A 25858-nucleotide genomic window follows, 5' to 3' on the forward strand; every position below is an offset into this window, starting at 1 on the left:
GTACGTGCGGGGCTCGAACTCACGACCTCCCGGTTTCGATGCAAACTCTCTGCTACTGAGCTACCGCGACCGGTCAAATAGCTAATGAAGAAAGAATTCCACTTATCAATTTATAATTGTTAAAATATTATTGTTTTCATGTAATTAAAAAGTAATGATTGAATAGGTGTCACATGAGTTTAGGTCAAAAAGTCAACGTCACTTTATAGAAAAAAGCTTGTAGACACCACAGGCCACACTTTTTCTCGATTGATTTGATACTTCACATGTACCTTTGTTTTGAAGAGAGGAAGAAGCCGTTGATTTTGGGATCAAAAGTCAAGGTTGCAATGGAACTCTGTAGAAAAAAACTTGTACACTCATTGCTAGGGTATGTGCCCCGCCTTGCAGAGCTGTTGTTTTACGTCCATCTTTCGTATTGAGCGTCAACAGCTGTATTTGAAGTACCACTATATTAGATGCTGCCAATTTAAAAATATACAATTCAAAAGTGGAAGTTTTGTAGAGATAAAACAATAAATAATGTTTAAGTCCCCCCCCCCCCCCCCAATGGCATGGACATTTCACAGTTGTGGGAAGTCCTTCGGTTTAAGGCTAAAATCAAGAAATTACGCTATTTGCTCTTTTTTATCGTTGATATTCTGAATGGTACCAATCACTTCTAATTCGTGTAATGCAAAACCACACAATATTGATTTTAGAAAAGCATCTTTTAAAATGAATTCGAACGTCATTCTAGTGGAGTAATTTTTTCTACTTCGGAAGTGCAACCCTTTTTGGGCGTGTGCATCTTCTTTCACAAGTTAATGAACGATCGAATCGAAAAGGAGTTGTATGTGTATGTCAATTGTGATAAACGCGTATAATTATGTTTTGACAAGTTAACAATTGTTTTTCAAAGGCCGCTATTTCTGTCTAGAATCACAGTGTAAAAGTCCCAAAGTCCCAGAAATGATGCGATGTTCACGTTTTCATCAGAAGCAGGATATGTAGGTATGAAATAATGACTGATTTACCGTTTGAAGTTTAAAAGTCCAAAGAATTTTCCTAATAAAGAAATAGGTATTAATGACTTGCAGACTTATATAATTTAGATTGTTAAACAATCTTCCGTGCCTATCAAATAATTGTGTCTCCGTCACACTTTTAAATAGATCGCTTTTATCAGATGGCATCGCGCGTTGTCAACCCTGACCCGGAAAACGCCATTCTCCACGTGGGCACGCTATTGATTTCGACACACTGTAAACATCCTTGACTGAATTCTATAAATGTGACTTTCAAAATATTCTTCCACCGCTCTGGAATTGCCCAACCTTAGAAATGATGATATCAACGCCACAGAAATTCTCTCTTTTGTCATTTGAATGAGAAACGCCGTTAAGAAAAGTAAAGGTATTTTGTATGGATAGTTTGAAGTGGTTCTTGCTGAAGAAAACAGATTAACACGAACTTGAGAGATGCTCAACTTGATTTAGACGGTGGCAGAACTTTTTTGAGTTTGTGTTTGAAATTTTTAAAAAAGTTTACGGTGGTGTTTTTAAAAAAAAATGTTAACATCTGGGAATATGCAGCACACATCAAATTATTACTACGATCCGCGGCTGCTGAGCGAGCACAGAGCAAACCTACGTCCGGAGAACCACTACAGGTACCCCCCGAGCTTTCCAAATCACCACGTCATCGTTAGTCCCAGAGTGTCGTCTGTCGCGTGCACGTGCAATCGTCTGCCAGTTCAGGAGACTTTCTTGCATCAAATTTTGATGGGAAAGGGGTATAAAAATGACTGTTTGTATGTTAACCGTCCAATGAAACCCGAGATTTACCATGACTATACCTGCTGTTATTCTAGGAACCCGTATTATCCCCAATATTCATATTCTAACCATTAAAATAAGGTAAGAGTGTTTCATTCGGCGCATTGAATTTATTTCAGTATATAGTCAATTCGAGAGAGAGAGAGAGATTTTACCTGTAGATCCATTTTAGATTATTTTTCTGGAAGTTGTTTGCATAAAAAAATTACAACTCGTACTTTTTGATACCCCCCTCCAATGTGTGCGTACTATGTCGCCCTTCCGCGTTATCGTGCCCCCGCTTCTTATATTCGATGAGGTCATAGGATGGGATAATCTCTTTCAGAGACAGTAATTTGACATGTTTTATTTCATTGATAATGTTCTGTTGTGTCTAATTCCCTAATGTACCTAATGCCTTACCCTGTCACGTCCATGCGGTGTTTGATGCCGTGTTTTGTCTAGTTCTTGATGGCTTGTTGTGTAACTATCGACACAATTTCGTAATAGAATTCCTCGTATCCCTGTAAATCCTGTTTGGTTTTTTAAAATCAAAATCTTGCATGCAAATGTAATAACTATATAAAACTTAGAGGGGATACCCAACCCCCCCCCCCCACCCCCTTCTTTTAATATTTATTATTACTTAAGAATTTTGGTTTTGAAAATTATATTAATAATGTTAAAAAATGTTATATTCTGTTTGTAAATTACGGATATCAGCTCATAAATTAATGACTGAAGTTGGTAGATATTCTGGTATTACTAGGAATGAACGAATATATAACAAATGCAACTCCGGTTCATTAGGTGATGAGATTCATTTTTTGATTAAATGTGAAAAGTTTTGTTTATGAAAGAAAATCTTTTTGTGATGCTATAGAAAAAAAAAACAGTTAAGAATTTTACTAAACTTAATGATGAACAAAAATTCATTTACATATTATGTTCTGAAGAGCCATCTATTCTTAATATAACTGGAAAATTTAATTTGAACAAGACATGTTTATGACACTATTTGCATGTAACTATGTGTTATGTAATCACTTCTTTCTTTACTTGATTATGTCTATGTACCGTATTTGTATATATTTTCATGCTGCCCCTTGAGGGCTGCTTGATTGGAAAAATAAAATGTGTCCTATGTTTTATACAATGATGTTTGTTCAAAACAGTGGAGACTGAGAAATGATCTATTATTCTGTGGTGTGAAAGACTTTAAAGTTTCTATAGCAAAGCGCAGATTGCATATAAATTTCATTATATATGAAGATAGAGGGAGAAAAATGATATTACAGGATTAAACATTCTTTTTGAAGAATTTATCGATGCATGTGTAAACTCCGGACATTTTACTCACAAACTGAATAAAAGTGCGAAGCACTTTTTTGTTAAGTTGGTGAGTAAAATGTCTTTAGTTTACACGTCGATGAATTCTTCAAAAAGAATGTTTCATTCTTATAATTGCAATTCATTCATTGTATTAACAATTTCAAAAAATTTGATAGTTTCCCCGCACTACGTTAATACACCGATCCACTGTCGCAGCATAAACCCCGCCCACCATGGTTACGTCATAGCAACAACGGAGACTCGGTCAGGCGCGTATGAAGACATCCCGTTTTCCAATTCATGGATGTGTAAATTCTCGCTCAGCCTTTATTTTTGTCCAATCAAAACAATTGCAATAAATAACATTGGAATTATTGAAATCCAAATGTAATTAAATTGTATGATATAAATGTGCGTCTGGTTTTTGGTTGGGTTTTTTTTTTTTGGGGGGGGGGGGGGCATATTCTGAAAACAGCGAAAAGGCTTTGCATGTTTGTTTTGAAAATATATGCTCTATATCTTTATGGATTGAGAGTTTAAAGTGCACTCTTAAGATAAAAACTCGATTTTGGTTACCATGGCACTCGGAAGAAGAAGAAAAAAACAACAACAAAAAACTAATAGCCCAATGCAGTACTTGTATTTCAGTAGAAAGGTTTAATGAGCTTATGTTTGTAAATAACCGACTTTAAATATATTTTGTTATTAAGAAAATAACCTTTAAGGATAGCATGTATGACATCCCACTGAATGTTCATGGCTTATTAATTTTTTTTTATGTATTGTTATGCTTAAATTTCTTTTGTTTTGTTAAAAACTATTTTTGTCACGTTTAAATGAATTTAATTACAGGGCTCCTTTCCCAGGACGGACTTTAGTTTCAAAGTGTACTTTCCAGCTTCTGGACAAGTGGAGGACAGCAAGATTGGGGATTAAAATCTCAGACAGTTACGATATTTATTGTGAAATTGTTGCATTGTAGAGCTGAATAAAATTCTTTAATTTGTACATAACCAAATGAGTTTAAAGGGTGCGATGTATTAAAATTCGGGTTTTAACCACACCCATCATCAGTACAGGGTGAGGGAGGGATCTAAGAATTTAGAATCTATGATTAAGACATTAAGGTCTAGGTTGTGTGTGTTACGGGGTATATTACTCATTGAAGAATGGGTTTATTTGCATAATCGGCGAAGCCCATGTCCAAGAAATGACTCCATGCTTTGATTACCGCTTAATGGGAAGAACCCAAACATGTATTACTTATATCAAACATGTATCTGTCAATGTAGGAGGTTTTGATGTCAGGGTGAGAGGTGGGTGCTTATTGATAGTTATTATTACAGTAGATTGATTGATTGTGTATTGTTTTACGTCCCTCTCGAGAATCTTTCACTCATATGGAGACGTCACCATTGCCGGTGAAGAGCTGCAAAATTTAGTCCTATGCTCGGCGCTTACGACTTCTGAGCAGGGAGAGGTCTTTATCGTACAACACCCTCTGTGACACTGGTCGTCGGTTTTTGCGATCTCATCCAAGGACCGCCCCAAGCAAGGGGTAATGAAGACCTGTTCTAACCCGAATCTTCACGGGATTAAATATTACGATTGAATACATTCAGTTTGCTAAAGAAAAAGAAGGGAAAAAAAACAATATTTATGGTATCAAGGGACAATATGTTTGGTATCTAGGGACATAATGAAGGCTTAGTTTGTATATCTATATCACAGAAAAACAAAAGTACAGTAATCAAAGGTAAATCTATCATGTTCTCAACGGACAAATGTACTGATCCGTATATCTCTCATGATCTCAATGGACAAAGGTACTGATCCGTATATCTCTCCTGATCTCAATGGACAAATGTACTGATCCGTATATCTCTCCTGATCTCAATGGACAAATGTACTGATCCGTATATCTCTCCTGATCTCAATGGACTGATCCGTAAATCTATCATATTCTCAACGGACAAATGTACTGATCCGTATATCTCTCCTGATCTCAATGGACTGATCCGTAAATCTATCATGTTCTCAACGGACAAATGTACTGATCCGTATATCTCTCATGATCTCAATGGACAAATGTACTGATCCGTATATCTCTCCTGATCTCAATGGACTGATCCGTAAATCTATCATATTCTCAACGGACAAATGTACTGATCCGTATATCTCTCCTGATCTCAATGGACTGATCCGTAAATCTATCATGTTCTCAACGGACAAATGTACTGATCCGTATATCTCTCATGATCTCAATGGACAAATGTACTGATCCGTATATCTCTCCTGATCTCAATGGACTGATCCGTAAATCTATCATATTCTCAACGGACAAATGTACTGATCCGTATATCTCTCCTGATCTCAATGGACTGATCCGTAAATCTATCATGTTCTCAACGGACAAATGTACTGATCCGTATATCTCTCATGATCTCAATGGACAAATGTACTGATCTGTATATCTCTCATGATCTCAACGGACAAATGTACTGATCCGTAAATCTATCATGATCTCAATGGACAAATGTACTGATCCGTAAATCTATCATGTTCTCGATGGACAAATGTACTGATCCGTAAATCTCAATGGACAAATGTACTGATCCGTAAATTTCTCATGTTCTCGATGGACAAATGTACTGATCCGTAAATCTCATGATCTCAATGGACAAATGTACTGATCCGTAAATCTCTCGTGTTCTCGATGGACAAATGTACTGATCCGTAAATCTCAATGGACAAATGTACTGATCCGTAAATTTCTCATGTTCTCAATGGACAAATTTACTGATCCGTAAATCTCATGATCTCAATGGACAAATGTACTGATCCGTAAATCTCTCAAGATCTCAATGGACAAATGTACTGATCCGTAAATCTCTAATGTTGTCAATGTACAGAGACAAAAACTTTATAATGTATCTCGTGGACAGATACTTTTATTTAGTCGGATAAATTACTCATCTACACTTTTTTAAACCAGGTCATGTATTTTGATGACTTTTACAGAATTTGTAATTTCACATCTTGGTGATCTAAGGAGACCTTTTTATTGTGAACGTAACGTTATTTTGAAGCACCAGTAGACTTCACAAAAATCAAATTAATAAAACGGTTGATAAATCAAATATACAGCATGTTTCTCTGGAAAATCTCATATCTTCATCTTGAATTTTTTAGCACAATATATTTAAACTTATTATAATTGATGCAAATTCAGACTTCACGCAATGTTTATTTATAACGTTCTTTTGTGTCCATCAAGGCCATCAGGATATTTGATATTCTTAAAGATCTCTTCAGAGCAGTAAATATTTAAAAGTCATTACGGATACCTGAACAAAGGAATAGTTATGTAAATGATTTACGGGGTAGAAATAAAGGTCTATTAGCGGTACTGGAGTGGCAAAAATTTAGAAGAGGGGGAGGAATTCAGTGTTGATTAACACCAATTTATTCCGCACAATCGTTATTAGTGATTGTAAAAAAAAAAAAAAAATTCTCAGACAAAAAAATTCCGTGTCTAATTGATAAATGTAATTAAAAGAGAAACAAAATGGCACATGGAGATAAAAGGCAACAAGTTTCCCGCCAGACATTACACCAGGGAATGTTCTCTGATGTCAACCATAAATGTGCCAAGACAACGATCGACAGATGATGTCAAAAATCAATTGTACTGCTGCAGTTCCTGTTCTCCTCGCTAACTTAAAAGATAAACCACGAACTGTCGCGTGCTTTCGGCGCTTTCTCAAGGTTGACTCGTCTGTCTGCGTTTCCGATGTCTATTTACAGCTAAAGGGTTCTAACCACTCCAGGCTATATCATCCCAAATATGTTATTCAATTAACACACAGCATCGAACGAGGGAGGACCATTTACATCTATATTGTGTCGTAATTGTCGTGTTGAATTTAAACTTTTTTTTTATCAAAGTATATGATGTGAATATCATGTAAGCTTTTGATTAAGAAGAAAAACAAGAGTTCGTTAATATTTAATTTTTAATACTGTCCAAAGATAGTTTGTCGTGTTGATATCTTTCTTCTTTTTTAAAAACAAATTTTCGTTATATTCATTTCCCCATTAAAAACAGCAATGGGCCAAACTCTTTACCAATATTTTTAGCAACAGGATCTTAGGACAGTCACGATTGGCTAATCTGTAGGAGATGTCACACGATCAGGCGAAGGTTGTTGTGAAACATAATCCCGAACCTGAAAAGCGTCATGACGAAGTAGAGCGAGGTCAGTGTGTTTATAGACCACATCGATTACTCGCTTCTCACAAAGGAACGGAATCCTACCTTATTCAGATCACGTACTGATAGATTCTTTTGAAATGAGAAAAAAGTCACCGGCATCGATTTTTCTTCTCGGGGTAAAAGATTAGACATGAAACTGAAACTTTAAAAATGATTTGAACCATAGTTTACACAAGGCTACAATTTGTCATTTTTTTAAAAAAGGCGGTTGGGGTCGCAAATAATTAAAAAAATTAATAGGAATATTTACATTTCCAGTGTTTTACTTTCGATTTCTTTACCTCATGACTGTGCTCAATGTGTGTGATAAAAATCGTGCGATTATTTTAACGGATGAGATTGTTCCAACAGAAATGAAAGTAAAATATAAATCTTTAAAAATTTATTAGTTTTGAAAATACATGAGGGTATGAACAGCAACGCTTCACGCCAGCACGAAGATCTAATGCGCTTCATGAAGTGTGCTGGCGTATAGCGTCACGGTTCATATCTTCATGTATCACCAGGAATGAAATAAAAATTTTTTTTTAGATATACAGGAATATTTACAGTGGTACTGATTGTCAAGAGCACCATGTACCGGTAGTCAACGTGACTTGGCCACAAAAAGACCTTAAGGGTAAAAAAAAAAAACTGATGTGGATGGAGAATGTATACATGTGCAAAAATACATTGATAATTAAACATTATAAGATTCACTTTATTTATGAAAGATCAGAGGATATAAAAACCGCACAATTCAACTAGCGATGAACGGACCGACAGCCTGCCGAACTAATTGATTTCCATTTATCAGAATCAAAGCTAATAAATTATCTAATAAAATATATAGGTCATCGATCTTTTTAAGATGCGAGATATAGAAGTACATAGACAGTCTCGTATATGAACGTCGGAAAATTGCAATATTCCTTAAACAGCATTATCAAAATTTCACTAAAACTGGTGATAACAATATTTAGTATTCATAACAATTTCACGAATCTGTTTCTTTACAAAGATGTACAAATGTCTGTGAAAAATAAAGGTACGCAATATGTTGCATAATGGACTTGATAAAGAAATCAATAAAAATAGTTATTGCGCCTTGGACTCAGTCATTAGAAACATCTCATTGATTATACATATATGACTTAAGATCAATCTCATAACTCCTATAAGAATACAAAATAGAGAGTTGGGCAAACACGGACCCCTGGGTATACCAGAGGTGGGATGAGGTGCCTAGAAGGGGTAAGCATCCCCTGTCGACCGATCACACCAGCCGTGAGTCCTATGTCGAAACCAGGTAAACGAAGCAATCCGTAGTTAGATGTTTAGCTCACCTGAGCGGAAAGCTCTAGTGAGTTATTCTGATCGCCTTTTTGTTTGTCGTCTGTCCGTAAACTTTTCACATTTTCATCTTCTCCAGAACCACTGGACCAAATTGAATCGAACTTGGTACAAATCATTTTGGGGTGAAGGGGGTTCCAATTTGTTCAAATGAAGGGTCATGCCCCCTTCAAAGGGAATATAATCACGAAAATGCAACAAAAAAAATAGGGTGGGGTCATTAAAATTCCTCTCAAGAACCACTGGGCCAGAAAAGTTTAAATTTACAGGGCAGCTTCCTGACTTCGTGCATGTTCAAGTTTTTGTTAAAATAATCCCCCCCCTCCCCCCGGGTAGGATGAGGCCACACAAAAATGGATCAAAGTTTTACATACAAGTATTTAGAGGAAATCTTTAAAAATCTTATCAAGAACCGCTAGGCCAGAAAAGTTTACATGAAAGCTTCCTGACACAGAATAGATCCAAGTTTGTGCAATTCATGGTCACTGGGCTTTCGTGTTTTATGTTTACAGAATATAGGCAAATTAAAGGGACTGGTTCACGGGGTTTTTTTTAAAGAATATTTTTGATGTTGAAAATTTAAAATATAACTCATTTAATGTTGACAACCAAAATTTGGACCTGAATGCAAGGACAACCAAAATTTGGACCTTCTGAATGCAAGGACAAGAGCAATAGTTTAGCTCTATGTTATGTAAATAAAGACTGAGTCTTTTTATGTTTACAAACAAACCAGTAAAATGTTAATTTTGTAATTTAAAAAGCACCTTAATTTTACACAGTCACAAATTACTTTTAAATGACAAATTTTACCTAAAGTATACCGGTACTCTGAAATATGATATATTGGTTCGATATCCATTTATTTTGAAAACTTCGTAAACAATAACACACCTCAATCCTTGTTTTCAAAACAAATTATAAACTCTCTATAATGAACTGCTATCAAGATACAATGTTTATAACCTTCATATTTTGGTGAAACACATTAGACAGTAGATTTTGATCATTTAAAGTGAAAAACAAAATGGTGGTGGTGGGGGGGGGGGGGGGGGGGGGATCGTGAATCAGTCCCTTTAAGAGGAAAGAGAAAAACATAAAAAATACAAAAACTCCGCAAATGACAGTGGATCCAAACCCCAATGCCCAATTCCAGGTACAATAGCTCATTAACAAATGCAAAGTTTTGTCTTATATAGGAAGGGGACTTAAGATCAAATTATACATACATGCGACTTTATAGGAAGGGGACTTAAGATCAAATTATACATACATGTCACTTTATAGGAAGGGAACTTAAGATCAAATTATACATACATGTCACTTAATAGGAAGGGGACTTAAGATCAAATTATACATACATGTAACTTTGACACGTTCTATAATTGACATATTAGAAAATAAAAGAGGACCCAATACAGATCCTTTGAGGGACTCTAACATGTAAATTTTAATTAAACATGTGTTTCTTTGAGGGACTCTAACATGTAAATTTTAATTAAACATGTGTTTCTTTGAGGGACTCTAACATGTAAATTTTAATTAAACATGTGTTTCTTTGCAATATACCATTTCATTTCTGTTTAGATAACATTGGAACAGTTTTAGCAAGTTACCACTAACTCTAAATTTATAGGTTAATAAAAACTGGCCAATGCCATTTATGATTAAATGCCTTTGACAAAGCAACAAAAATCATGCAGCAATATCATCGTTAATCTTTGGTTTTCGCTTTGAAATCATATGTATCAATAAGCCAGATGTATCATTGAATGACCCGGTCAGATGACAAATTGATACTTGTAAAAATGATCATTTGTAATAAAAATATTTTGTAAACATAATTTACCATGATGGATTATAATTTAACAGTAATCATGGACCCCTTTCTTAAAGTAAAGGATGTATATTAGTAAACTGTGTAAGAAATACACATTAACGATTAAACAGAAAACACAAACGAATTGAGATGCTAAATATTTCAGTTGCTTGAAATGATTTTATAGAGTGAATCACCCTCCATGCAATTTTTTGACTCGGATATATTGTATTTATTAGTCATGGACATCGTTATATAAAAGGCCAAGTATGAATGATGTCACGTTTGATTCACTTTTACCTTACGTCAACAGACATTTAGGTCCACCATCATATTCGCGCAAAACTTTACTTCGTTCCATTGAGAGTTTTACATACGTATTTCAAGAAGCCACATCTAGTCTATACTTCGAGTTTTCAACACCTGAATATAGACTGAACTCGATGATTATGAAATTGAATGTTGCCAATCACATGCTCTTTAAACCACCACGGGTTATGGATGATATTCCTTCCCCAATCATGCCTCAAATTCCTTAAGCTCAAATTTACAAATAAAGGAATAGATGCCGTAAACATAAACAACATTCTTCGTCATAGAAGGGTTCAGTCGTGTATTCCAACTTATTTCAAGTTTAAGTCTACACCCTGTATTTCCTTCAAATATACTTCTACTATTGCATTCAAACTTTTTAATTATAAACAAACTTTGCAGTGCCTAGATATAGCCCGTCTTATACTTAATCCACCTACGTGTTCTTGTTCTTCGTCTTCTTTCAACTGTAGTCCAACTGGACATGTCTTTACTGGTGATATTGATATATTCTAAAAGTTCCTAAATACAGAGAACCTCGGTCTTTCAATTGGCGACAGAACTTCATCTCTTTTATGAATTCTGTCGAAGATTGTGCCAGACGTTGGGCTAAATATGAAAAAGAAGAACTTGATACATTGTCAGTATGGGTTAAAAGCATAAGAGGAATATTAAAATCCCGCATTAGACATAGTACACAAAAGTTCTACCAAGCCCGTATCTTTGATCCTCACGAAAATATTAACAGCTGTGAAGGAAAAACTTCAAACTTACTGTGCGACTACATATGTCAGAAGTGGGGTTAATCAAATGTGAATTCTAAAAAATTCTAAAAAAAAAAAAAAAAAAAAAACTTTTAGTAAACTTGAAATCGCAAAAACTTTTCCCAAATCAATAACATCACTTTAGACGACCATTCCTCACGATAACAACAACAAAAATGGAAAACGGAAATATTCATATCTAGTGATGAGTCATCCAAAAACTTATTTTGTTAAACACCACTCTGATTCCACGCACAAGTACTATGAAACTGAAATCAAAAAAATATGCTAGTAGAGTTCCTCATTGACAATATCTTCGTGGTATTTGGTGATCAGGTCTTCCAACAATCTGTTGGAATTCCCATGGACACGATTCGTGCTCCTTTGTTAGCTGATCTGTTTTTATATTCCTATGAAGCAGAATTTATTCAAAAACTTCTACATGAGAAGAAAGAATCTCTTACTGTGGCCTTTAATTCGACATTTAGATATATCGACGACGTTTTGTCTATTAACAATAATAACTTTCATTCATATGTCGATTCGATATATCCCTGTGAGCTCGAAATGCTTCATACTTAAGATATTTTATTGAAAGTAGACATTAACGGCAAACTGACAACATAACTATGACAAACGGGATGATTTCAGCTTCTCCATCGTCAATTTCCCATATTTATGTAGCAATATTCTATTATCACCTGCATATGGTGTTTATATATCTCAACTGATTCGATACGCAAGAGCGTGTTCTGCGTATGGTCAGTTTTTAAATCGAGGCAAGCTACTGACAAACAAGTTGATGGTACAGGGGTTTCAACAGTCTCGATTAAAGTCAGCATTTTGCAAATTCTATGGTCGTTATAACGATCTAGTTTGCCAATATAACCTATCATTGGGTCAAATGCTGTCTGACGTGTTTCATACCGTTCTTGGCACACTGATTTTGACTACGGATAACTCCGTTTACCTGATCAGGCTATAGGGCTCACGGCGGGTGTGACCGGTCGACAGTGGATGCTTACTCCTCCCTAACTATGTATTTTGTATTGCTTATAGGAGTAATGAGATTGATCACTGTTCGTTATCTTCACCTTTCAATGGTGTTGATGCATCTCTTTGTGTTATGGTAATTCATTTTCAGTTATATTGTGATCCTCTGGGACCACAATGATAAAGATTGATGAAAAAATTACAACAGCTGAACAATGGCAGTGCGAAGGTAATGCCTGTGTCACATTACTAGCGGGTACCGGGCGAGGTATAGGTATCGGGGGGGGGGGGGGGACCTGTCAAGATCTAACACCGTAGGGACACATTTCCAAGTCTGCCGGGTGATTAGCTCTCCTCATATACCGCCCGCACCTCGGGCGGGACAAGGAAGGCAGCCGTATGTTTACCGGGCGGGGAGCGTATAGAATGATTGTGTTGGTGGCCGCCCGATATCCGTAAGGTTATCGGTAGGTAACCGGGAGGGGTACGTCCGGTACCCATACGGACATCGTACGGACTAGGTACCCCCGTGCGGTCACCGCTCGGACACCTGAGGGGTATCGGATGAAGCCCGGACGATGTCCGTTCTGAGAACATCCGGGTATCGTTCGGTGACCTTTGCCTTTTCATGCGTGTTAAGTGCAATTAAGGCAATTGCAAACTGGTGTATATATACCTATCGTCATCGTCATCATCTCCAACATCATCATCGACGCTGTTGCCATCAACATCGACATGGCCAATCCTCCGAGGCATCTGAGACTGCCGTTCCTACGTCTACAACTCGCTGAAGCACGTGAGCGTTATCTTAGGATGGGGTTGACATCGCCAGGATTTAACTCCGCGCTAAAAGCTGCCGGTGGGGTATACGGGCCCTGAATGGCGTGTTCTCACCGCATGGTCCCCGGCCGGACACTTTTCAGATTTTGGCATTCTCAGGCCGCTCAGAACCCGCTACCTCTTAATGATTGTGATACTGGTTGCGCTCTGGGGGCATAGTATGTTACATCGATGTGCTGTATTTTTCTTTTGCAGTGTGACAATGCTAAATAGGATTATCTTTTACATCTTCATTGAATTATCATAACTCATTAGCATAACATATGAGGAAATGATTCGGCATACAAGTAAAAAGAACATTAACTCGTGTAAACTTATTGTCATAAAGTGGGTATAACTCAACGCTGTTACAGATGAATATCAGCAATACTTTAGATTTGTCTTTAAAGAGAAGTTGGCAAGTTATTACAATGTACTAGACTGATGCTTGCAGTCCGTAGAAGTGGAAAATCATCAATGTACTGAGAGTACTCGAATACAAAATTAACACACACGCGCACGCACGTGCGCGTGCGCGAAATTGAATTTTTTTTAAAAATTGATTAATATACATGTGTATAGATTTTTTTATTGCGATTATTAGTAACTCATTGAACATTTTCACTCGCCTGAACAATTTAAATTGGTAGGCCTACATAACAAGTATGCATTTGCAAGCGTAAACATAGAGGTTGATAGCTTGTTAATCGTTGAAGAATTTCGTGGCAAGGTAGAAGACGCCTCGGACAATCCCTCCCCCAGATTTGTGCTCTGGGAGTGCCTATGGATGGGGCCACTTTTCAGACCTCTATAATTATTGAATTTCAGATGATCGAATGAAACAAAACTGATAAAAGATGTAGACGAACTCTGAAAAGGGGTCAAGTCGGCCTATGAGAACAATTGTGCTGACTTCAAAGTTCCTAAATGGCATAGGGTCATAATGAGGTTAACAACAGCTGAATCTTTGAAGAGTCCACGAAAGGAGTATTGAGACACGGTAAGAGGATCCTTGGTCCATTATTTTCCGCCCTCAGTTTGGCTCTGTAGAGGTAAACATTGGACCTCCAGAAGAAGGGGTCTGTTTTGAGATCTCTACAATTACATGTATTAGATAGTGGGTGATGGAATAAGAAAAAAACCCTGATAAAACAAATAATTGAAAATAATGCAGACTATCATACAAGACAAGTAAAAGGGGTTAGGGACCCTAAGGGGACAATGGGGCTCACATGAAAGTTCGTTATTTTACATCCCTTAAGGTCATGATGACGGTTATTGGGCTATCATTTCTCGCCCTCAGTTTGGACTACAGGGGTCTCCCGAAGGTGTGATCACTTTAACGTTTTTCAGATCTTTACAAACTAAAAATAGCAATCATATAGGACCCTTAAATGGAACCAGGGATACAATGGAATTCACCTGAAAGTACCTAATTTTACATCTCATGCCATGGTAATGATGGGTCAGGTTCATAGCTTCTTGATCTTTGAAGAGTCCACTAAACGAGTATTGATACAAAGTATGGGATAATTTCGAAATATCCACTTAATTCTGCCAATAGAAGTACAATGCACATGAAAGGTGAAGACAACAAACAGTGATCAATCTCATAACTCCTATAAGCAATACAAAATGGAGAGTTGAGCAAACACTGACCTCTGGATATACCAGAGGTGGGATCAGGTGCCTATGAGGAGTAAACATCCACTGTCCACTGGTCACACTCACCGTGAGCCCTATGTCTTGATCAGGTAAACGGAGTAATTCGTAGTAAAAATCAACTTTGCCACACATACATAGAGATAACCAATAACATCACATCGAAATTATTCTTTACATCTGTACAAAATTGTGGCTAAGAGAATTTTCACTCAATACAGGAAATGTCAAATATCACAATTTTAAAACCTATGTATGGCGCTCAGGGCTGTAGAAGTTAGGGTTCTTTATCGTGGCAAAGCCAACAGTGGCACCGAACCCCCATTTTCAAGGTCATATTCAAAAGACCCGTGACTTTCGCTTTTGCTTCTATGCTGTTACACCCTAAATCGTTGCCCCATCCCAAATCGTCGCCCGTCCTAAATCGTCGCCGCCAATATTTTATTGACGTTTTCAGATACACAGAACTTATTTTATTTTACCTCCTCTTCTTATACCGTATCGCGAGTTTTTTTTCCTCGCGGGATGATAAATTTGGCTTATTTTTGCGTTTAGAAAGCTTTCCGCCAAAATTTCACTCAACAAATATGCACCAACTGTGACTTCGGTATTTGCAAGAGAGATAACTCTTTCTTATCCGCCAAAATTCATTCCGCTAAAATTATTAGCATACCTTTGAGCCAGGAAATCACCAAATTTTAGACCAGCGGAAAAAAACCGCTATACGGTAGGGGGGTACATAGGTTTCACTTGTTCTGTTTGTCTGTCTGTCCGCACTCATATCTCTGGTGTTTGTCGACCTATTGGGCTGAAAATTTGTATGTAGATTACAAGTGATCCTCTGACATGCCTCCCCAAAAGCGCTGTTTCAGTTGGCTAAGAAACAGTCCATGAATTCTGAATTATCTTGTATTAGTTTTGATGTGCTCGACGGGATCTAGTAACGAAAATGTGTCTGTTGTAATGCATTCAAACACCCCTATTACGGTTGGTATTTACATTTCATACCTCTATAATTTTTGAAAACCACACAAAACTCATCATTTTCATTAGTGGAACTCTTCAAAATAAAGGCGCATGAAGTCGTGCTACCGGGACAACATACATAAACATTACTTGGGCATACGTAATATAAATCATGACATCGGATACAAATTATAATCGACTGCAAATCACAACACTGATTAAAATTCTAATGTGAAAAGGAATTGATTATTCTAGCAAGAAAAAAAGATGAACTTGTTAAACTATGTGAGGGAACGCAGTTAATAATTTAGACCTATGCTTACCGCTCATTGCCGTAGTATCAGCATGTAACGTTAAAGTATCAGCATGTAATGTTAAAGTATCAGAATGTAATGTTAAAGTATCAGCATGTAATGTTAAGGTATCAGCATGTAATGTTAAAGTACCAGCATATAATGTTAAAGTATCAGTATGTAATGTTAAAGTATCATCATGTAATGTTAAGGTATGTAATGTTAAAGTATCATCATGTAATGTTAAAGTATGTAATGTTAAAGTATCATTGTGTGGTGTTAAAGTATCATCATGTAATGTTAAAGTATCATCATGTAATGTTAAAGTACCAGCATGTAATGTTAAAGTATCATCATGTAATGTTAAAGTATCAGCATGTAATTTTAAAGTATCATCATGTAATGTTAGAATATCAGTATGTAATGTTAAAGTATCAATAAGTAATGTTAAAGTATCATCATGTAATGTTAAAGTATGTAATGTTAAAGTATCATCATGTAATGTTAAAGTATGTAATGTTAAAGTATCATTGTGTGGTGTTAAAGTATCATCATGTAATGTTAAAGTATCATCATGTAATGTTAAAGTATCATCATGTAATGTTAAAGTACCAGCATGTAATGTTAAAGTATCATCATGTAATGTTAAAGTATCAGCATGTAATGTTAAAGTATGTAATGTTAAAGTATCAGCATATAATGTTAAAGTATCAGCATGTAATGTTAAAGTATCATCATGTAATGTTAAAGTATCAGCATGTAATGTTAAAGTACCAGCATGTAATGTTAAAGTACCAGCATATAATGTTAAAGTACCAGCATATAATGTTAAAGTATCAGTATGTAATGTTAAAGTATGTAATGTTAAAGTATCATCATGTAATGTTAAAGTATCATCATGTAATGTTATAGTATCATCATGTAATGTTAAAGTATCAGCATGTAATGTTAAAGTATCAGCATGTAATGTTAAAGTATGTAATGTTAAAGTATCAGCATATAATGTTAAAGTATCAGCATGTAATGTTAAAGTATCATCATGTAATGTTAAAGTATCATCATGTAATGTTAAAGTAGCATCATGTAATGTTAAAATATTAGCATGTAATGTCAAAGTATCAGCATGTAATGTTCAAATATCATCATGTAATGTTAAAATATCAGCATGTAATGTTAAAGTATCATCATGTAATGTTAAAGTATCAGCATGTAATGTTAAAGTACCAGCATGTAATGTTAAAGTATCATCATGTAATGTTAAAGTATCATCATGTAATGTTAAAGTATCAGCAGTATCAGCATATAATGTTAAAGTATCAGCATGTAATGTTAAAGTATCATCATGTAATGTTAAAGTATCATCATGTAATGTTAAAGTAGCATCATGTAATGTTAAAATATTAGCATGTAATGTCAAAGTATCAGCATGTAATGTTCAAATATCATCATGTAATGTTAAAATATCAGCATGTAATGTTAAAGTATCATCATGTAATGTTAAAGTATCAGCATGTAATGTTAAAGTACCAGCATGTAATGTTAAAGTATCATCATGTAATGTTAAAGTATCATCATGTAATGTTAAAGTATCAGCATGTAATGTTAAAATATCATCATGTAATGTTAAAATATCAGCATGTAATGTTAAAGTATCAGCATGTAATGTTAAAGTATCAGCATGTAATGTTAAGGTATCAGCATGTAATGTTAAAGTACCAGCATGTAATGTTAAAGTATCATCATGTAATAGTATCATCATGTAATGTTAAAGTATCATCATGTAATGTTAAAGTATCAGCATGTAATGTTAAAGTACCAGCATGTAATGTTAAAGTATGTAATGTTAAAGTATCATTGTGTGGTGTTAAAGTATCAGCATGTAATGTTAAAGTATCAGCATGTAATGTTAAAGTATCATCATGTAATGTTAAAGTATCAGCATGTAATGTTAAAGTACCAGCATGTAATGTTAAAGTACCAGCATATAATGTTAAAGTATCAGCATGTAATGTTAAAGTACCAGCATGTAATGTTAAAGTATGTAATGTTAAAGTATCATTGTGTGGTGTTAAAGTATCAGCATATAATGTTAAAGTACCAGTATGTAATGTTAAAGTACCAGCATGTAATGTTAAAGTATCATCATGTGATGTTAAAGTATCATCATGTAAGGTTAAAGTATCAGTATGTAATGTTAAAGTATCATCATTTAATGTTAAAATGTCAGCATGTCCGTAATACGATGAGGTTACATCAGGGAATCAAATTTTTACATAGAAATATATAGGGAAAGGCATGAATTCTCATATTGATATTCAATGAGTTTGTTCAAATCATGGTCCCGGGGATAGGATGGGGCCACAATACAGAATCAAAGTTTCATGTGGGAATATATAAGATAAATCTTTAAAAAATATTCTCCAGTACAACAGGTCCATGATTACTCGTATTGATATACATGCATCTTCAGGTAGTACAGATTGAAATTTGTTCAAATCACGAACATCAAGGGTAGGGTGGGGCCACAATAGGAGATCAAACTTTTATATGGGAATATATAGAGAACCATCTTTGAAAATTTCATACCATGATTTTTTTTTATCTTGTGACATTGTATCATAGTTATATTGAAACCCTATGGGGCTAGATTGGGGCCACACTATGGGGTCAAAATTTCTCATGGAAATAAAGATTGCAAAAAGTCTTTTTAAAATCACAATATCTGAACAACAGCAGGGACAAGGTGACTCATGTGAGCGATGTAGCCCATGGGACTCCTGTCGTAACGATATTTTTATTCTCTCCAATTCCATTGGACGTCATAGAATTTTATCTCAAGTATTATGCCAAAGTTCAATGGATACACATCTATAAATCACATGTATATGCTAAAGAGCGGAGCTTTCCCCATGCCATGATGCAAAGTCCCTCATGAAATTGTTAAGAAAACGTGGCGGATTTATGGTTATGCCATGATTAAATGGCCCATATGACGATGTATGTGTTGTAGAGCGGCAATTAAATTAAGAAATAAATGTCATTTTTGAAAATGCATGAGAGCATGAACTGTGACGCTTCATGGCGCCTCGTGCAAATACTGGCGGGAAATCGTTGCTGTTCATACCCTCATGTATTTTCAAAACTGAAATTTATAATTTTTCATATTTACATTTCACTCTGCTTTCTGCTGGAATATTCCCAGTCGTTAAAATTGTTGTACTATATTATCAAGATGTTCACATTCATGAGGAAATCACTATCATTTCAATTGGTAAAGAATCGGAGGTAAAAACACTGGAAATGTAAATATTTGAATTCATTTCATCCAAACAACAAAATGTACCTTGGGGATCCGGGTTAGAATAAGTCCTCAGTACTCCTTGCTTGTCGTAAGAGGCAACTATATGACGCGTTCCTTCGGATGAGACCGCAAAATCCGAGGCCCCACGTCACAACAGGTGTGGCACGATAAAGATCCCTTCTTGCTCAAAAGGCCGTAAGCGCCGAACACAGGCCTGAATTTTGCAGTCCTTCACCTGCAATGGTGACGTCTCCATAAGAGTAAAATATTCTCGAGAGGGACGTAAAACAATATACAATCAATCAATCAAACAACAAAATGAGGATTATGCAACGGCATACATATATAAGGAATACATAGTGCACGCAAGAATTCAACAGATAAATGTGTAATGTGAGTTAACAGAGAAACTGTTGAGGACAAACATGCGGCACACCTTTAATGGGGACAGGCATGCGGCGCACCTTTAATGTGGACAGGCATGCGGCGCACCTTTAATGGGGACAGACATGCGACACACCTTTAATGGCGACAGACATGCGACACACCTTTAATGGCGACAGACATGCGACATACCTTTAATGGCGACAGACATGCGGCACACCTTTAATGGGGACAGACATGTGACACATCTTTAATGGCGACAGACATGCGACACACCTTTAATGGGGACAGACATGCGACACATCTTTAATGGCGACAGACATGCGGCACACCTTTAAGGGGGACAAACATGCGACACAGCTTTAATGGCGACAGACATGCGACACACCTTTAATGGCGACAGACATGCGACACACCTTTAATGGCGACAGACATGCGACACATCTTTAATGGCGACAGACATGCGACACACCTTTAATGGGGACAGACATGCGACACACCTTTAATGGGGACAGACATGCGACACACCTTTAATGGGGACAGACATGCGACACAGTTTTAATGGGGACAGACATGCGGCACACCTTTAATGGGGACAGGTATGCGACACACCTTTAATGGCGACAGACATGCGGCACACCTTTAATGGCGACAGGCATGCGGCGCACATTTAATGGCGACAGACATGCGGCACAGCTTTAATGGGGACAGACATGCGGCACACCTTTAATGGGGACAGGCATGCGGCGCACCTTTAATGGCGACAGACATGCGGCACACCTTTAATGGGGACAGGCATGCGGCGCACCTTTAATGGCGACAGACATACGGCACACCTTTAATGGGGACAGGCATGCGGCGCACCTTTAATGGCGACAAACATTCGGCACACCTTTAATGGGGACAAACATGCGGCACATCTTTAATGGGGACAAACATGCGGCACATCTTTAATGGGGACAAACATGCGGCGCACCTTTAATGGAGACAGGCATACAGCCCACCCACAATGAAGAAAGACATATGAATGATGTGATACACCTTTAATGGAGACAGGCATGCGACACACCTTTAATGGGGACAGGCATGCGACACACCTTTAATGGGGACAAACATGCGACACACCTTTAATGGGGACAAACATGCGACACATCTTTAATGGGGACAAACATGCGGCACATCTTTAATGGGGACAAACATGCGTCACATCTTTAAAGGGGACAAACATGCGGCGCACCTTTAATGGAGACAGGCATACAGCCCACCCACAATGAAGAAAGACATATGAATGATGTGATACACCTTTGATGAGGACAGATAAGGCGTTGCAGGTTTAATGAAACTATAATTCAAAGTTCTCATGTTGTAGTTTCAATTGTGAAATCTGATAGTTTTCGTGTGATCAAATATTGATTGTTTTCGTATTATAAAAAAGCTACTAATATGTCGCAATCATGAAAATCGTTAATGTTAAAGGTAATGAACGAAAACAAAAATATAAACGTCCTCTCTAGGGTTCGAACCGCCATTTATTTATTGTTAACGTTGATTTATCTTAATAATGCCAGTTACCGTAAGATCCTTATGTAGATTGTAGCTAGACAAATGTGATTATGGTGAGTAAGAGTTAAGGATTTATTTCTATGATAGACCATGTCAATTTCGTTGCCATGTAGGTATGTAACGTACAGACCGTTAAAGAAGAAAAGTTTTACATTTTACGGTTCATCATTCACCGGTATCTTTTCCCGTCCATCATTTACTGGTATCTTTTACCGTCCATCATTTACCGGTAACATTTACCGCCCACCATTCACCGGTATCTTTTACTGTCCATCATTTACCGGTAAGTTTTACCGTCCATTTTAACCGATAACATTTATCGTCCATCATTTACCGGTAACTTTTACAGTCCATCATTAATCGGTAACTCATCGTCCATCATTTACCGGTATCTTTTACCGTCCATCATTAACCGGTGACTTTCGATGTAGGATAACGGGTATCAAACATGAATGGACAACATTATCTCAAACTTCAGAAACCGACTCAAGAGCAACTCATCATTAACATCCAAATTTTTATTCAAAGCATTAGAGAGGGTAACATTTCAAATACAAAAACACATTTCATTAACTACTTTATCTCATATGTAGTTATCTTCCAAATAAACAACTGACATCTTTTTTGCTGAATATTTCATACAATGCATGTCAAATATGATTTTAAATGTTTACTGTTTGCAAGAATACAACACTGACTGTGAAATACAAACTCGGTGATTATTTGTTTTTGGCTGTTTGTCTTTCCCTTCACTTAGGAGCTCCGCTATTACCGCAAGATTCCTCTAACAATTCGGGCATTCCCAGCGGATTCTGACGTGACACACTCCATACCCATTTCGGTGAGTTCCCCTGATCATGTTGTTGAATGCCATGTACAAAGTGTTGGCGCTATCGTTGGGGTCCTGTCCATTGAGAGCAAATCCGCATTCATGGCATTCATTCATCTCAAATCCCTGGTCATTCTTGATCCTGATGTAATTGTTGGCCGCAAACATCGTGACTCGTGTAACGCCTGGCGCCAAAAGGGTGTTTAGCCATTCTGTTTTCTCTGTTTTGCAAAAATCCGACTTGTATCCCAAGATCCTAGGATAGTATCCCATGATTTCAGCATCATGTTTCGTATCTCCATAATCGCCACCTAATTGAAGACAGTTAAAATTAACACAAACAATAAGATAAAAACAATCTCATAAATGCTGCAGAGGATACAAAATAGAGAACGACTCCAGGTAACACCAAATGTGGATCAGGAGTCTAAGAGATATCAAACGTATCTATAATTCAGTAACCGGAAAAGGATAAAAAAAAAAAGAGCAATATCAAACGATATAATATTGATAAACTTGCGCTTACCCCAACCATCGTTGCTAGGGCTATCTCCCACGTTGAACATGTAACCCCTCCGTCGTTTTCCCAGAAACATGTCGATTCTGAGCATGCGCTGTCCACACGTGGGGAAGGAAACACACTGTTGCCAATCAGACAGACAGTTAGAAACGTTTTGGAATTTAGCTGTGAGATCAGCCATTACTCCACACTCCATGTTTGCTGACGGTGAGGTTGTAAATGTAGGTGTAGATACACCTTGCACACTTCCTGTGAAAACCCCCCTCGTGAGATCAATGGACATGCTGTTACGTCTTGGGCAGCAGGGTTTCCTCCATAACGTGGCCGTGGGTAAAGGTTTCAAAAGATGATCTTCAATGACTTCAAAATACAGTATTAATGATAACATCTCACAGAGAGAGAGAGAGAGAGAGAGAGAGAGAGACAGAGAGCATGGATTATCAAAAATTTCGCAGAGCGAGCTTACTCGGATTTTCCTTTGCCAGTCCTTGGCAGACACAGCCCAACAAAAAGGCCAAGACCACTGATGACATATGCATTTTCACTGTTGCTTTTGAACTCTGCAATTAAATAGAAATTGGGTACATTTGTATAAATTCAAGAGAAATAAGGTATTCATTGGATATGATATTGACATAGTGAATTACAAGAACTGATAATTATATTTCCAACAACTTTCCAGATTGTAATGCTAGTCATTTCCTCATGAATGCAATTGTTAACAACGCGCCTAGGAATCTTGATCAATATAGTATGCGTCTATTTCAACGACTGTGAATTCCCAGAGAGATCAAAGTCAAATGTATATGTAAAAAATAAGTTTCATTTTCAAAATATATGAACATCGTAACAGTAGATATGCTATTATTACACTCACCTTATAAGCCTCAGGTAGTCTTCTGTAAACTTTGCTATACCCCTTGTCGTTGAGATTCTGACTTATATACCTCACAAGTATGATTTGTTTTGATGCCTCCGCACCTTTCTCACCCGGAATAGACCAATAGAATCTTTACATTCCTTTCCTTAAATCACATCCGCGTCCATGCGTTTTGGTTGACTTGATACGTAGCCTGTGGAGTGCATCTCGGTCTAAATCATTACCTTTCGAACGATTGATCACACTTTTCTCACCAACAGAAAAATGAAGTTTTGAACAATGAATCTTTTTTGGTAAATATATTTCTATCGCTATGTTTAGACTTTCGATGGTTTAATGAAATATTAAGTTATGACGAATGCCTTTAATCGTGACAAACCCTTTAACACGTTAGATAACAACCAGGAGCATTTACAGTTATCGAAAAAGTTGTTAAGCTTTATCAAATTATATTTTTGTATCAGATTCTTATTAGCATTGAAATGTTTATTAATGACTGTTTAGTGTTTTTTAGAAAGTTAATAGAATATAGATTAGGAAATTCATCCCTTTATGTGTTTGTTATCAATTATCTAGGGGGTGTGATTAAAAGCAAGAAAAACGTCTTAATACCTGTCTGGTTTTTTTTTTTATGCAGATGGAATCATAATTAAAGATTAAATGGATGAATATATACATCTACTAAGAGCAAGAAAATATTTCAGGAAAATTTTCAGTTGGAGATTCAATAGACATACATGTATTAAATTGATTTTTTTTGCACGTATGATATAGAGAGAAATTTGAAAAAACGCTTAGAATTTGCTAGAATATATTTGGTGTTTGTTAACACATACAAATTGTTTCCTTAATTTAATTTTTGACAAGATATTTATTATATTTGACATTTGTCTTGAACTGGTTGATTTTATTACAAGTATTTATGGAATTGACTCTCCATTGTTTTGGAGAAAATAAAGAATATCTCATGCATCCTATTAGTAGGTAATTGATCTTTTAAATATCCTTCGAAAATGCATTGTTGTTGTATTTAATAATATTTGTGATGATTTCTGAAATTTCAACATTAAATCTTAGATCAAACACGGATAACTTTATTCAAATCTGATTGGCCAGGATCGGGTATGAATGAGATGTTGATCATGGAAACGAAATATACTGGCTTACCTTCCTTGGTGAAGGTCGTGCGATACCTGGATACACATAGGTATATAAAGTCAACACTGTGTTGTCATGTGGTCTTTTTATCTATTAATTTTGTTTTCCATTTCCATGTAGTACCGAAATTGTATTGATACGTAATTCGATGAAAAAATTGTATATAGGTTACGGTTATTGAACATTATAATAGATCTACAGTGAATGATGGAGCATTATCGACTGTGACGTTACATAGCCATCCCATTTTCTTCACAAGTCAACAATAACGGATGTCTGTTTCCTTCTTATAAACACTTTTCATTGCATACAGTAGCTGTTTAGATATTTTCTTTTCATGAATCCCAAGAAACGTCTATGTAACGAAGTGTTTGACCTGTGGTTAAAAACATCATCTTCGATAAATTAAATTTCGACTTCAATAATGACCAATCGGATACAATGACAGTTTACGAGAATTTTACCACACAATTCTGTCGTAAACATCTTCACCTTGCATCTACAGTAAAGGATGAATTTAGTCCATCAATGTATATCCATCAACTTGTATGTATAAGAAGTAGCCATTTCAATTCCAAAAAATTACAATTTATTTACATAACGTTATCGTTTGCTGAAGGGGAGATGGGGAACATCAACTAAAATGTATTGAATAATGCATCAATAAAATCTTATTGTTAATGTCTAAAACTCTGTAGTGACATGTACATGCGAATGTATACAATCTAAGATAAAAGAAAAATGGAATAAAATTTTATGTTAGACATGTTAAAAATGCATATTGGACAGCGCGTATTTATAAAACAGACGGACGTTGAAATAATTTTACTCAAAATACTCCTCTGATTACTCTAAATAC

At 36.2% G+C, this 25858-nt stretch overlaps 2 protein-coding genes across 2 annotated transcripts in view; one reads left to right on the forward strand and one right to left on the reverse strand.

Moving 5' to 3' along the window:
- LOC125651469 (DNA polymerase epsilon subunit 2-like) overlaps nt 1-4141 on the forward strand; it is a 31534-nt gene extending 27393 nt beyond the window's left edge. Inside the window, exon 15 of the mRNA XM_048880090.2 lies at nt 3981-4141. Coding sequence (XP_048736047.1) covers nt 3981-4064 — 84 coding nt within the window. The 3' untranslated portion in view covers nt 4065-4141. The remainder of the gene's footprint in view (nt 1-3980) is intronic.
- A 17974-nt stretch (nt 4142-22115) lies between these two features.
- LOC125652614 (uncharacterized) lies at nt 22116-24110 on the reverse strand. Its single transcript, XM_048881945.2, has 4 exons — nt 23839-24110; nt 23428-23521; nt 22968-23321; nt 22116-22752 (listed from the first exon to the last, which is right to left on the reverse strand). Exons 2-4 carry the CDS (start codon nt 23498-23500, stop codon nt 22397-22399), a joined length of 783 nt encoding a protein of 260 aa, XP_048737902.1. The 5' UTR covers nt 23501-23521; nt 23839-24110; the 3' UTR covers nt 22116-22396.
- Between the last annotated feature and the right edge of the window lie 1748 nt (nt 24111-25858).

This window comes from Ostrea edulis, chromosome 5, assembly GCF_947568905.1.
Source record: "Ostrea edulis chromosome 5, xbOstEdul1.1, whole genome shotgun sequence".
NCBI classification, from domain to species: Eukaryota; Metazoa; Mollusca; class Bivalvia; order Ostreida; family Ostreidae; genus Ostrea; species Ostrea edulis.